The 15,739-nt window shown below is 41.4% G+C and overlaps 1 protein-coding gene across 1 annotated transcript in view; it reads right to left on the reverse strand.

The window, feature by feature from the left end:
• Positions 1-6,407: 6,407 nt before the first annotated feature.
• ETS2 (ETS proto-oncogene 2, transcription factor) overlaps positions 6,408-15,739 on the reverse strand; it is a 31,574-nt gene continuing 22,242 nt past the window's right edge. Inside the window, exons 5-10 of the mRNA XM_077479894.1 lie at positions 15,191-15,391; positions 14,503-14,574; positions 14,039-14,260; positions 12,421-12,684; positions 11,418-11,536; positions 6,408-9,309 (exon numbers count right to left, since the gene is read on the reverse strand). Coding sequence (XP_077336020.1) covers positions 9,094-9,309; positions 11,418-11,536; positions 12,421-12,684; positions 14,039-14,260; positions 14,503-14,574; positions 15,191-15,391 — 1,094 coding nt within the window. The 3' untranslated portion in view covers positions 6,408-9,093. The remainder of the gene's footprint in view (positions 9,310-11,417; positions 11,537-12,420; positions 12,685-14,038; positions 14,261-14,502; positions 14,575-15,190; positions 15,392-15,739) is intronic.

Below are 15,739 nucleotides of genomic sequence, written 5' to 3' on the forward strand. Positions count from 1 at the left end.
AGCACCATCAGGTGTTCTAGGGACATAAATTGCACATCTAATTTCCTGACAACCTATCACATTTATGAAGGCCCTTGATATTTCTAACAGATAGCTTGTACATACCAAGAAGTAAACCCCAAAATACATTCTGCTGAGCAAAGGGTAAACAAAAGATTACCAGTGGTTTTAGTAGTGCAGTTCTCCACAGAAGGAGAGCCCTGATCCAGTCAGCAGGCAGGGACGTGGTCGACAGTGAATGGAATTGTCTAGACAGGAATATTGTCCACAGGCAGGGATACTGTCCATATACAGTCCAGGGTCAGTGCAGGTAGAGATATTGCCAGCAGTGCCAAAATATTGGTCCCGGTAATAAACAGTAACATGGTCCATAATACAAGTAGCAGGCCAGGAAAGAATGGGGGCGGGGTAGAGGCTTCTCCAACCCAAATCTCTTTGAAGCCTCTGAGTCTCCAGACCCTAATACGGGAATGAGAAAACTAAAAATTTGTTTTCTTCATCCAGAAAAACAATTCTGGAGCTCCTGACATATGTGAGACCCCTGTGTTATGAAGCCCACTACTCCAGTAGCAGAGTAAAAGATCAGTCCAAGAGGCAGGCAAAAAACATGGTCAAACAGTTCAGTCAGTTCCAGAGTAGGCAGAGGTAGGTTCAGTTTAGCATTAGACAGAAGCGTGGTCGTATAACTGGCCAAGGTCAGTTCCAGAGCAGGCAGAGGTAGGTTCAGTTCAGCGTTAGGCAGAAGTGTGGTCGTTTAGCAGGCCAGGGTCAGTTCCGGAGAAGGCAGCGGTATGTACAGTGGCATAAGGGATGTGCCGGTAAATGACAATTACGTTTACCATACTTCCCTAAGAATGTAGAGAAGTATGGTAACGTTGACCATTACAAAGGCCTGGTTGGGAAGGACGTTGAGGACAATAATACATGGTGTCTCTTCTAGCTCCTCCTCTGGAGCACACCCGCCATTTCTTCTGATGTTTACGGCCTGTTTCATGGTGGGCGAGTCTCTCAGGAAAGTGGCGTTCGTGGAGTCTGCTCACTGAATCCGAGCAAATGCTTTCTGGTGGGCCTTCAGGGTAAAAAAGGGTATAGCTAATTTCTTCTTGGTACTAAAGATAAGATTCGGGGCTCTCTGTAGATTTACAGTAAATAACATAATTATTGTAAATGGCCAAACTGAAAAGATATATGGAGACTTTTTTTTATACCAATAACGGCTTTTTCTTGTGGGAAGGTAGGGTTTGATCATCTGATCATTGAAGTCGACTCCCCCCATGAACAAATTATAGTCATGGACACATGTTGGTTTCTGGATTGGGCTGTTTCTTCTGGAGATTTCCACATAGGTGTAGTTGTGGATCGTTGTGAGCATGTGGACGCTTCGTTTGTCCCTCCACCTGAGAGCCAATATCTCTTCATTCTGCAAAGACACCGTCTCCCCTTGTTGTAGTCTTTCAGTAACAAGCTTTTGCAGGAAGCCCTTCCTATTGGCTTGCACTGTAACACATGCTGGAGTGTCCTTGTGGTAAAGATTGGGGAAGAGGGGCAAGCTTGTATACTAATTATCCACATAAAGATGGTAACCCAAGGAGTAACCCAAGGAGTGGATATACAAGCTCCCAAACCACTATCCGCTGGCTCTGATGTACTCTGGATATTCAGGGGGCTGCAGTTGGGTGCCCTTCCCTTCATACACCAGGAAGGCATAGATGTACCCCGTGGCTCAGTCACATAGCTTGTAGAGCTTAACCCCATATCGGGCCCTTTTGCTGGGGATAAACTGCTTGAAGCCAAGCCTGGCTGTGAAGTGGACAAATGACTCATCCATGGAAATATTTTGGTCAGGGATAAATAACTGGGGGAATTTCTCAGACAAAAAATTTAGAAGTGGCCGAATTTTAAATAATTTGTCATGTAATGGGTCATTTTGAGGAGGGCACTGGGTGTTGTCATTGTAATGGAAGAAACACATTATCATAAGGTATCTTGATCTTGGCATAATGGATGAATAGATTGGCATGTGGTGGATGGGGTTGGTGGACCAGTAGGAGTATAATTAATTTTTTTTGTGAGTTCCATATTGAATTTAAATTCCTCCACTGTCAATGCTCTCCACTCATAGGGATGGACATAACTTGAACCAGGGTTGCTTGTTATGAATTGTGGATAGAGGTTGCACTAGGCCACGATGGAGGATAATAGGTCTTGGGTAAAAATTTAATAAAAAAAATCAATAGGGGCAAAATTCTCTGTGTTCATTTGAACACCTGTCTGAAAGGGGAATGTTTGCTGCTCTTGAATTAGGGGGAAGCCACAGAGGGGTTTCAAGCCCATAGGGAAGGCCGACGTGGGTCCTAACGCTTTGGGGCCGAGATGAAACCCCGCTAGTTCTTGACCTTTGCTGCAGTGGTACTTCATTTCTTTTGGATGGTACTGTGCTACTGGTGGTGGCACTGAGCTGCTAGTTGATGCCACTGCATTTCTGGTGGATGGCACTGACCTGCTGGTTGATGCCACAAAACTACTTGTGGTAGCCTGCTGCTCCATACCAGAACACCTTTGTTTCATGGGCACACTTTGCTCTTCCTCTGATTCTGTAGCAGACCCACTGCTTACAACAGGTTCATATTCTGAACCAGAATCAGATGCAGACTCAGAGAGCTCCCCGCTGCTCTCGTTGGTCAAGGTAAGCAGTTGGTATGCCTCCTCAGCAGAAAGAAATCTTTTCACCATACTGGTGACTGTGGGCTGTGGTAAGGACACTTGGACAGATATGGCTGCACTGATGAGGCTGCACTGCTGACTGCTGAAAAGGCTGCACTGCTGGGTACTGATAAGGTTGCACTGAAGTACACTAATGCACCAAACTGAGGATGCACTGATTATCTGGCACTGATGTACACTAAGGTAGCGCTGATGAGCACTCACTTATGGGCACTATTGGGTAGTGTAGTGGCACTGATGAGCACTGTAGTGGCACAGATGAGAACTCTAGTGACGCCAATGTGGCACTGATGAGCACTGTAGTTGCACTGGGCACTGTAGTGGCACTGGTGGGTACTGTAATGGCACAGATGCCACCAATGTGGCACTGATGGCACAGATGAGCACTGTAGTGGTACTGGTATGGCACTGATGGGTACTTTAGTGGCACTAATAGGTAGTGTAGTGGCACTGTAGGGCACAGCTTAGCACTGTAGTGGCACTTTACGGCACTGTTGTACTCTGAAAATCACTGCACACTCACTGTTTGACACTCGATCTCTGCATGACCCCAGTTTGTTGACATTGTGATCACGCCCTCATTTGGAGGGTCAAAAATTTAGGCCACACTGTATTTGGATACATTTTTTTGGTGAAAAAGCCCAAATCAGTGTATATTATTTAGTCTGTAGGAAAGTTATAGAGTCCAACTATGGTATATATCTGAAAATGTATCATTCCTGATGTACTGACAGCCCATCTTCATTTCCTGAGGCCGAAAACGCCAGGACAGCACAAATACCTCCCAAATGACCTTTTCTGAAAGCAGCCAGAGGAATTTACGAAGCATGGTGCGTTTTTTGAAGTTGTCATTTTTTTGTTACATTTTTTGGAAAATGAAGTAAAATGCCTTTTTTTTTTTTTTTTACATACTATCACAAATGTAGTACAACATCATCATTGATCAGGTTTTTTTTTTTTTTTCTTTTTACAAACGATTGCTTATAGCAGTGAATTTCACTGCTGTAAGCAAGTATATTGACTGAATGACAGTGTGTATACACTGCCTATTGTTGTGATTAGCTGTGATTGGTCACAGCTAATCATATTGTGCAAACGGGCTGTGATTGGACATGTCTGTACCATGTGATCACTGTGACCAATCGCAGCTAGCAACATTGTATACAATGAATGGCATGAAAGGAAGCCATCCATTGTTTACAACTATCATATGATCTGCTGTGATTAGTCACACCAAATCACATGGTACCAGCAGTAGCCACAGCGGGTGACAGATCATGCCAGAGCAGGTTTTCGGGAGGATGTTATATGACATCCTCCCAGAACAACAGGGCTCTCGTCTGCGACAAAGACGTGGGCAGGAAGCAGTTAAATGGGCACTATACTGCTGAGGTGTTATGGAAGACCAGACTGCTTCAATAGCGGCCTTCAGCTCTTCTGCATTGTTCGGTCTCTCATCTTTCTCTTGGCAATGCCCAATAGATTCTCTATGGGGTTCAGGTCAGGCAAGTTTGTTGGCCAATCAAGCACAGTAATCCCACAGTCATTGAACCATGTTTTGGTGCTTTTGGCAGTGTAGGCAGGTGCCAAGTCCTGCTGGAAAATGAAGTCAGCATCCCCATAGAGCTCATCTCCGGAAGGAAGCATGAAGTGCTCCAAAATATCCTGGTAGACGGCTATGTTGACCTTGGACCAACACCAGTAGATGACATGGCTCCCCAAATCAACAGACAGGAAACTTCACACTGGACTTCAAGCATCTTGCAGTGTGTGCCTCTCCATTCTCCCGCCATACTCTGGGTCTTTGTTTTCCAAATGAGATTCAAAATTTGCTCTCATCAGAAAAGAGGACTTTGGACCACTGAGCAACAGACTAGGTCTGTTTTTCCTTTAGCCCAAGTAAGACGCTTCTGACTTTGTTTGTTGTTCAGGAGTGGCTTGACAAAAGGAATACGACATTTGAAGCCCATGTCCAGGATCTGTGTGCGTGGTGGCTCTTGATGCACTGACTCCAACCTCAGTCCACTTCTTGTGAAAGCCCCCAACACTTGAATTGCCGTTTCCTGACAATCCTCTCCAGGTTGCAGTCATCCCTGCTGCTTGTACACCTTTTTCTTCCACACCTTTCTATTAATGTGATTTGATACAGCACTTTGGGAACAGCCAACATTCTTTGCAATTACCTTTTGAGGCTTTCCCCTCCTTATGGAGGGGTAAATTATGGTTTTCTGCACAACTATCAGGTTAGCAGTCTTTCCCATGATTGTGATTCCTAATGAACCAGACTGAGAGACCATTTAATGGCTCAGGGACCCTTTGCAGGTATTTTGGCTTAATTCGCCGATTAGAGTGGGACAGTTTGAGCGAAGAATATTGCTCCTTTTCACAACATTCAAATTTTCAGAGATTGTGGATTTGGGGTTTTCATGAGCTGTAAGCCATAATCACCACAATTATGACAAATCATGGCTTAAACCATCTTGCTTTGCATGTAATGAGTCTGTCATATATTCGTTTCACCTTTTAAGTTGCATACATGAAATAAGTGAACTTTTGCGCTATATTCAAATTTTTCGAGTATCACCTGTAAAATGGTTAGCTTACAGCTCATTTACACTTGCTTCGGCTTCAACACACATGAACCTCTAGTTTACATGTGCGTCAAAACAAGGGTTCGGACAGGCTTTGTTGAAGCTCTCTGAACACTGTCACTTAATAAAATGGTTATCTTACAGTCCTGTTTACACCTTGCTTTACTTTAAAAATTATACCCCAAGTAGCTTCAGTGGCGCTTCAAAGCTTCCATAGAAGTCTATGGCAAAGCTTGCTTGAAGCCCCACTGAAGCACCAAGTAAAAAGCGGGTGTAAACAGGACTGTAAGGCAACCATTTTATTTAGTAACAGGGACTTTGATTAGTGTTCAGTGAGCTTTAACAAAACAGGTCCAAAACCATGTTTTCAAACAAGCGTAAACCGGTCCTTACAGTCCCGGTTTACACCTTGCTTTAGCTTCAAAATATATACACCATGTAGCTTTAGTGGGGCTTCAATGTCTCCATAGAATTATATGGCAAAGCTCCCTTGAATCACCTGAAGCTTTTGGAGAGGCTTTAATTCAACTTTAGCTTTACTTTGTTTTGGAGAAATTGCAGGTATGAGACACATACACACACGGCATCTGCCAAGCTTCAAAAGAGCATCACTGAAGCCTCACCAAAGCTTCATCGAAGCCCCACCGAAGTATCAAAAACACATCATAAAAGCGTGTTGAAGCGGTAGGCGCTGTAAATGTGTGTTGAAGCCAAAGCAAGTCTAAATGAGTCCTTTCTATCACATTGGTTGTGCTCTCAACCAAACCATCAAATAGCTGGTGTCATAACCGATCACATGTGCAGCACCATGGCAGCTGAAGATTAAACAGAGGCCAGGATGCCAGCTTCCTTGGCTGAAAATGATACAAGGGTTTAGTTCTGCTCCAAGTTGGAGTCAGGACAGCCAGACACTTCTTTATTCCGTTATCTCCTGAAGGTTCATTCATGTCTGTATTTTATTCTATAGATAGGAAACTAAATGGCAGCAACATAAAATCAAATAATTTCTACAGAAACAGGATAATTCGGACCAGAAATTGTAGTAACAGGCAAAAAAAAAAACCCCAAAAAAACAAAACAAACACTACATGACAATGTTAAACCTCCCAAAAGAGTTTAATTATAATTAGATCCATGTCCATCTTGAATGGCCCTGTTTTGTACAGAAATATACGCTTCAGTTTACAAGGCACTTTTGTTAAAAAATACAACCTTCTGAAAAAAAACAAAATAAAACCATTATACATACATTTCCAGTACATTAAATTTGCAGTAAAAATAGCTGCTACACAAAATCCTCCACAACTATGAAAGGGAGGCAAGATACACAAAAAAAATACAGAATCCAATGACAAAAATCAGATGGCAATAAGAAGACGAGGAGGAAATCATTGTAAAAGGAGGACCAGAAAAAAAAAAAAAAAACCTTTATTCATATCCATTTTAATTTTGAGCTGTGGCAGTAGCTGCACTGAAGGTTATTAATTGCCAACCAGGAGCATAATTATGAATAAGCAATTAGCAATGGGAGTGAGGGTGGGTTGTGTATAATGGCTAGTTGGTGTTTGAGAAACACAAAAGCAGACATAGCCTTACAGAGACGCTTCATTTCCTACCACAGGCCAAACAATTCGCCTTTAGTATTAAACCATTTTAGAAATGTATGACTTCTGGAGTCACAACTTTTTAAAGCTGAGGACATAGTTCATATATACATCAAGAAAATATATCAGTTTAGCAACATTTTGGATGGGTATACCTGTTATAACAAAATTGTCAATATAAAAATTGGCAAAATTGGTGAAAAAGAGAAGTCATCCCAGACTAATTGCTATAGGCACTTTTTATGCCCCAGGTTTAGCGTTCTCTCCACTGGCTCCATCACACAATGGCTGCCTTAGTAACTAATAGTTTTGGGCCTAGACCAGGGCAATCTCTGGTGTAGGAAGCAAGTTTTTTTTATGTACAGCACAAAACTTTGCTGCGTGTTCTGGCACCTCTGGACTAGGAGCGCTTGGGCCTATATTTTGCCAGCCTGGCAAGAATGAGATTTGTTGCCACCCATCAATAGGTCAAGGATAGCATCTTGTCTCTGTATTGGTGGCCCAGCGTATAAAGGCTATGGGAGAACTTCTATACTTTGCTCAACCAAGGCTGAATGGGATAAACCTAAGGGAGTACACAAGAGCCTCCAAACAAGCCTCTCTCAACTTCCTAACCCCAGAGGAACCCTGCTAAAAATGCTCTTTACATTGGTAGTCAGTGAGAAGAATGTCACCTTTAATGGGGGGCAGAATGCTACCCTTACAGACAGCTGAAGATCATTGGCGTCTTGCCACTGGATTGGCCTAGTGATTTGTGGGAGATCAGTTAGTCAAAGAGCAAGAAACCTCTAGAGGTAACCTGGGGTTCCGCAGAAACCTAATGGGAAGGGCTGCTCTAAACAGATCATTGGTGACATGCAACTGATTCTACCAAGTGGCGTCAGCCCCAGAAATATGCAGGCACTATCGCATGGGAGGTCAGTTAGTCATAGTTCAATGGATTTCTAGCAACTTCTGGATAAACCCTGAGATTCCACAGAAACCTGGCTGAAAAAACGTCTGCTTCAAACAAATCATTGGCAACATGCAACTGGTTCTGACAAATGGTGTTGGCCCTAGAACTATGCAGGTGGGGAGGCAAATCAGTCACAGCTAAAAGGAACCCTGAATAACCTTTGGGGGAACCTTGGAGTTCAAGAGAACCCTATGGCTGCTTGAAACATTCATACACCATCTGATAATTGCCAGGCCTTTCAAATTACCATTCTGGGCCCCGCTTTAACTAGAGGCACTATAGTAAGTATCCATGTAACCAGGAAAACCGGTCGCAAAGCAAGTGCCAGTCTTCATCTCCTGATCATGTGGCCACAACCTTATTTATCTTCATTGCAAGTAATGCCACCTTCCTACAATTAAAATGCAACAATGAGAGCTGCCATCTGGTGCTTCTTGTTAAAAAGGTTAAATTGCTGTGCAATGGATTCCTTTACTTGACCACAAATTACACTTCTACGTAGCGAACAGATGTACAATAAAAAAAAATAAAAAAAAGCAAAAGCATTTAAAATGCTATTATATTTCTGAAACAAAAAGAAAAAAAAAAATAAAAAAAATCTTACACATCTGAAATTCAAATAATATACACATTCCTTTTGGAACAAAAAATAATATTAATAATTATGTAAATATGAAACAAAAAATAAAACTGAACAAATTATTTACAATCAGCTTGAAATGGTTTGAAAATGTCCACGAAAGTGCATGGACTCAGCATGAAGAAATCAAACATTAGGTGGTAAAGTGCGCTTTTTCTCCAAGACCGCGCATCAGCTGGAATTAAAGTGGTGACTTTTTTTTTCTTCTTCTTTACAGCATTAAACTACAGTTACCCAAGCTTCCCGCTTGCTCAGCAATTGAATGAAAATGACTTTTTTCCCTGTTGATATACTGAATTTTTTTTTTTACAAAAAGTACATGCTTCCTGTGCAATTTTTTATTCAAGTATGGGCTGTGTTCCTAATCAGCGTTTGTGGGACCTCTGTACATCCAGAGCTCTGAAAACTTCTCCAAAATGTCTCAAAGTCCCTTCAGGTCCCACAAACTACCCCAAAATCAAGTTCCTTCATCTGAAAACAGTCCAGCCCATCAAATGTGACCAAAAAAAAGAAAAAAAAAAAAAAAATTGGTCATCTCCTTTTCACAGTTTTCACAGCCATCGTTCCGCGAGCTTTTGCTCAGTCGTCTATATCCGGTTGAACATCTAGCATCGCGTGTAGCTCTTCAGCAGAGTAACCCAGCAGGTTCTGGAGATCGCAGACGAACCGGTAGACGTATCGTTTTCCAGAGGTCTTGTGGATAATGTTCTTATCGTAGTAGTATCGCAGCCCGCGGCTTAGCTTTTCATAATTCATTTTAGGCTTGTTTTTCCTTTTTCCCCATCGCCGTGCCACCTGGAAATTCCAAAAAGGTACACAGATTAAAAAACGGAGTTCAAGCATAGTAACAAATGGCTACCGATAACAGACTAAAAGCAATTTTAAAAGGGTTACATTGCATCTCACATGTGGTGGATTCAATATCAGCAGCCCTGAAAAACACAATTTCTAAACCACATCTGCCTTCTATAAAATATCATCACATGTATTATGATAAAATGTACAGAGGGGAAGAGATCCTGCAGGGTTTTTTTCATGTCATTTCAAAAGAAAGCATCCCTGGTATCCCTTTAGATGTTCGAGCTCCTTAACAGCCAATTATTAAACTAAAATAAATGATTATATATACATATATATACATATATATATATATATATATATATATACACACATATATACACATATACACATATACACATATACACACACACACACACACACACGTCTTCTTTGATATAACGCCGTATGCAAAGAACATACATATAGGTCAGGAAACATAATGAAATTTGAACTGGCAGGGCCATTTGATGACACCGGCAAAGCTCCCAAAAGAATGGCAGGAGAAAGAGAAATGACTTGCAATACACATTTGCAAAACATGCTTGATTTGACTGAATTTAATGAAGGATTGATTGGAGGCATTTATTGTTTAAAGCATGAGTTTTCCAAACTTTCTAAACAAAAAGGTCTAGTTTACGATCCTTCAGACTTTAGGGGGTTTGGACTGTGGCTACTGGGATAAGAAAAGGTCCTGATGTCGGTGGAAAAAAAGAGAACAAAAAAAAAAAACCCACACACAACAATGCCCAGTCTTTGTTGTCAGTGGGAGAGATTGGCCTCATAATTGCCCTCATTGGGCCCCATTGTTGGTGTCACTGGGAGAAATTGTGCCCCATCTTTGGCATCATTGAGAGGATTGGTGCATCAGTTGGTGGAAGGAATTGGTAGGAATTGTGCCTCATCAATGGTGTCAGTGAGGGGAATTATGCCCCATTGTTGGTATCAGTGGATAAAATGGTGTCCCCAAGGGCCAGATAAAAGGAAGCAAAGGGCTGAAGTTTGAAGACCACTGGTTTAAAGGTTTATATTTTCCCCTTAGCTTTCTTTGGGCTCAGTACAAAAGCTAAAGGATTCTTGGTTTTAAAAAAAAAAAAAAAGTGACAGGCATTTTTTATTATGCAAGATTCAAATAAAAGATTTCTGGTTTATAAAACCTTATGAATTGAGCCTTTTGAGTGCAAATTTTAATCATAAAAAAAAAAAAAAAAAGCTAGTTTGTATTTATAATTTGGCTATTTATGGAGGATCTGGTGCCATTTGGACACATACATGACACTTTATACAATTTTACTGTAGTAAGGTCTCGCCTTCCTGTACATCATCTGCAATAACTCATGAGAACCCATCGCTTGAGGTCTTTGTAGATGACAGGATGCATTTTACAAGTCACCAGCTCGCTCTTCATGCATTCTTACCATTTTGTATCCTTTGGCATCCAACAAAAGGTTAGCTATTCACCTACAGATTTTTCTTGTTCAGCCTGTGGGATGAGCATGAGAAATCTAAATAGATAAACCCCCTCACCCCATCCATGCTAAACAGCATGAAAGGAGGAATCCCCCCCCCCCCCTGTTGGCAACCATGGCCATCAGAGTACTGGAGAGTTTGGATGCAGTCAATGTTTGGTTGACAATTTTACACTCGACTCCACCAATAAAAGTCAATTGAAAAATCAATACTTTTGAGCTGAGTAGTGCTTTCTGGGGCCACCCACAACTCTAATTTCAAAATCAAAATTTGGAAAATCAGTTTTCTGCAGAAATGGGTTGAAACTAAAACCATGTATGGCAGGTTTAAGAGGTTTATGGGAAGTCAATCAAGTAAACATAGAGGTCTTACGGTAAATCATTGCTCTACAGAGCCCCAAAAAAGTAATCAACTTAACCAATCTGAGGCTATGGAGGTGTGGTATGGAGCACTTCCAATTGTTTGAAATGTTCAATATAACATTTCAGAAACACGGCAAGATAAACATGAAGATAAGACTCTAGGTTCTCTGAACCAATACTGAATTAATAGCTTGAAAATGGCCTAATCAGCCTATAGAAAGATAAGGTACACACCTCGTCTGGGTCAGTGAGCTTGAACTCCCAGCCATCCCCGGTCCAACTGATAAAAGGTTGGCAAGATTTGTCGGTCAACAATTCTAACAAGAACTGCCAGAGCTGGATAGGTCCACTCCCTGAAAATAAAGCAAAAGACACAGTTATCACATACAGCATCAACTCTATTGTGCAGACTCAATAAAGTAATGGGCAATGTGCAGGTACCCACAGCAGCCAATCAGGATTCATCAATCTATTAGGCACACTACTATAAGAACAAGGCTACAGAACTACTTTTACTGCCATGGTTTAACCTAATGTGGGAATGGACCAACAACCGATATTCTTGTATAGTGGACAAATGTTATAGGGCATGAGAATCTGATCATCTTGGACTTCTGCATAACCAATAAGATGCAAGAATTTCTAACTCACTTGTTAAATTGTATGTCTTGCCCAAAATAAATGAAAAATTATAATATATTTTGTGGCAGGGCGAGCTCGTGTCACTGTTTAATATGGTGGCTTACGCTAGATTTTGTAAGAAGCAAGCACACTAATGTGGTGGCTTCATATGAGAGCCAGAGTTAGAGCTCAGGGCCCAATGAAGTTAGCAGTGAAAAGGTACTCATATGCACCATACTGTCCAGGTCAGGACAGATCAGGGCCAGAGCCCAAGAGACCACGAGGGAAAAAGCAGCTGGGAAGCTGCAAGGAAAGATCTGAGGTACAGCATTTGTGCACAAACACTGGAACGTGTTTGATGGTCAAAAGGACCTAAAAAGGTACGACTCAGCAGTAATCTAAAATGTTTTCAGAGATGTCCTGAGCTCTTTTTTTGGGCTCAAACATATATAGACAACCCAAGGTTGGCTTTAGAACTTTCAAACTGTACATAAAAAAACACCAAGCAGCGAGAAGAATAATAAAAGCTTTACAAGACAAAGGCATGGATTATGACTCAGCCATTTGTCGGCTTAAGAGGAGACAAGTAGCTCAAAAAGATGTTCAATTATCTTACCTGTGAACCCGGCAAGGATGGCTGCTGGGATAACTGGTTTGCCTTGCTCCACTGGGTCATTCCTGTCTTGTATGTAATCTTTAAACGACATGGAAGGCTTGTTCAAGCACAGCGATTGGCTGGCTTCTTCTTCAAAGCTTTCGTAGGACGGAACTCGCTGCATGTCCACCAGTGAAGACTGGCTGGTCCATGACTGTAATAGGGAGTCTGTGCTTTCGAAACTCTCTGTACCGCTGTCTACAGAATCCATGTCAATGGATTTACCTGGGAGAAGATTAAGGGAAAATTATTTAGAGAATTCCCCCAATATATAAATAAAACGATCTTGAGTTTGAGAGCCTGATTGTTCTACTTTAAAGCCAAAATTGGGAGATACACCCTCTTTCTCCTACAGACCACTGTCACTGGGAATGAAAGTGAAGGAGAGCGCAAAAACCTTGATCTACCTTAATTAGTCATGGTATTACATTTAAAGTTTAGTATAGGAAGTTAGCATGAACTCTCACGGGCTCAGTTCAATTACTCTAAACAACTATCTGAACAATTATCCTGCTCCACCACTTCATTCAGCCACATGGGGAATGCATTGTTTCCAATGAAAAGAGAGAGGAGGCTGGGTATCAGGTCCTTAGTAGCAGTGTAGAGATGGCACTGAAGGAAGCACTTAGTAGAGAACAAGCAGCTCTGGAGGGTCATAAAGGAAAGAGAAAGGCACCTCTAAGTGCAGTGGTTAAAATATTACAGGCACAATGGGATTAAAAACACTTTACAAGATAGTAAGAGTTCATAAGCATATAAATGATTAGTCCTTATGCGGATGGCTGTAATCCTCGTCCGTTTGGGGGAGAGAGATAGAGAGCCGTCCTGCACCTGTCAGAGTCCCTGGTGACGTGGATTAGTGAGGAGATGAAAATGCGATGAGGCGGCCCGGGTTCTGGAACGATCGTGACCAATGTGACATCAGGTGAAGGTGGTGGGCGGTAACGCATTTTGGCGCATGCACAGCTCCTTCATGCATGCTCCAAAACGCATTACAGCCCATCACCTTCACCTGTCACATCGGCCACATGCATTCCAGCTTGGTTCCAGAACCACCTCATGGCATCTTCACCTTCTCACCAATCCACGCCCCCCCGGGGACTCTGACAGTTGCAGGGCAGCTCTCCCTCTCTCCCCTAAACAGATTACAGGGATCCACATGAGGACTAATTATATGCCTAGGACTTCAATAATGTAAGTGTTTTTAATCCCATTGTGCCTGTAATCTTTTAACCACTGCACATAGGAGGCGTCATTCGGAAAATATGGCTGACCCCATGCACAAAAATACTTACAAATTATACACGATCAAAGGTTTTAAAAAAAAAAAAAAAAAAAGGCATAACCATGCATGGATAAGATACTACATTAAGCTGACCAGTTTACGTATAGTTAAAAAAAAATTGGTGAGACTATACACTATCTTTAAAATTGTCTCAAGATTATCCCAAACGTGCAATTCAAGTGCTCGGAGACAATTTTATACATTTGTCTCAAAATAGATGATAAAATTATTATTAATAGGTGCCAGCAATGACACTTAACACTTGAACCTCAGAGATCAATGTTCTACACTCACCGGAGCTCAGGGAACTCAGTAGGAGGTTGATGTTTCTATTAAAGTCCCGGTCCATTGAGGAGTAATTGCTGCCCATAGACTTCATGCACGAGTAACTCTGAAACTCTTGCTTGACCGGAAGGAGGTTTGGCACTTGGGGCACCGGGCATAAGTCACTGTACATTTCAGTTTTGGGGTAGTTGTGTACTTGAGAGCCACAATGCAAGGGGTCCATGTTGAAATCTACAGGAAAATTTGAAATAGAAAGATCAGGATTGTTGTACATTATATAAAGTGAGGCAAAAAAAATAAAGGGGGGGGGGGGGAAACAATTTAAGAGTAGTGGATAAAATCAATTATGACTGACAGAATTAAAGTTATACCATAAAGCAATAATAGCCTCAAGAGCAACAACAGCAAGTAAACTGAATTACAAAAGTATATATTTTCGAATAGCCAGTTAAATTTGAAAAAGGAATACTTACTTAATGAGTCAGTGTTCACCCATTGCGTTTGATTGGAGCTATTAATATACTGGTCCTGTACTCTCTCTTGTTCTATAGGAAAGTAAAAATAAATAAATAAATAAATGGATGCCGGGTCAATCTCGAAAATATACACACACGACTGACACATTTTAGGTAATATTTACTAAAGGCTAAGGAGGAGGGGGTTGTTTTTCCCTCTAGACCAAAGCTGCAGGAGATGTTCAAAGTTCAGCATGATAGAAGTCTAGCTAACTTTATTAACTAGATAAAATGCAGCTATGAAGAAGTCTTTCCTGATCATTTCCATTGTTCTTACAAGTCTCTGGAGGAATGACTTTTTATGGTCACAGGATTTATGCAAATTTTATGTTAGGCAACCCCTTAATGGTGCAAGAATGACAGGTGGCTTCATAGCCCTTCTTCTCCAAACAGGTTCTTCAACTTTGCTAGTGAAAAGCGGTAGACCCCTTTAAAAAGGTTTGCATTGTATGTCTATATTTACATAATATGTAAAACAAATCTCAATGGATCCTTTAAAAGGATGAATAATACAAAGTGAATGGCATTTTCCCTTTAAAGGGAAGAGATCTTATTTGGAGATGATAGTTTTTAATCGCCTGTGAACATCTAAACAACATTCCCGGAACTGTTTAAACGACATTCTGGCAGTCGGCTCCTTAATTACCTTTCATCATCTGTTCCAGATGCTCCCAGAGAATGTCACCCACAAAGTCTGGGGCCAGCTCCAGGAAATGCTCCTTTCCTAGACTGCACAACTCCTGACCAGTCATGATGAACTTCTGGAAGTTAACGGTCTCCAAGGAAAACTCGTTGGCAGCCCAAACAAGCCACTGACACACTTGACCATCATTCCACAGCCATGGATCTACAAGAGGAGAAGAAAAACAGGTTGAAGATACTGGCCAACCCCATATAGGAAACATTTACCAGAGGAAGAAAGTAGAAGAAACGGGCCAACCAATCATATCAACCAATCCCTGGCTTTCTTTATTGGAGAGAAAAAAAAAAAAAATATATAATAATAATAATAATATTATTAATACGGACTGGTGTAATTTTATCTTTGTCATTTCTATAAACAAATCCCAGATCAACAAATGCTACTAGCCTCTCTCAACCTTTGCACCAGGGAGAAACCCATTGAAGAAGTTTTCAGGCCCGAAGAAAGCCTGACTAAAAACAATATCAACAGTTCATGGTACAGTTTGTAATC

Source organism: Lithobates pipiens, unplaced genomic scaffold (assembly GCF_037356315.1).
Source record: "Lithobates pipiens isolate NorthernLeopardFrog02 unplaced genomic scaffold, aLitPip1_a1.2 Scaffold_16, whole genome shotgun sequence".
Taxonomy (NCBI): domain Eukaryota; kingdom Metazoa; phylum Chordata; class Amphibia; order Anura; family Ranidae; genus Lithobates; species Lithobates pipiens.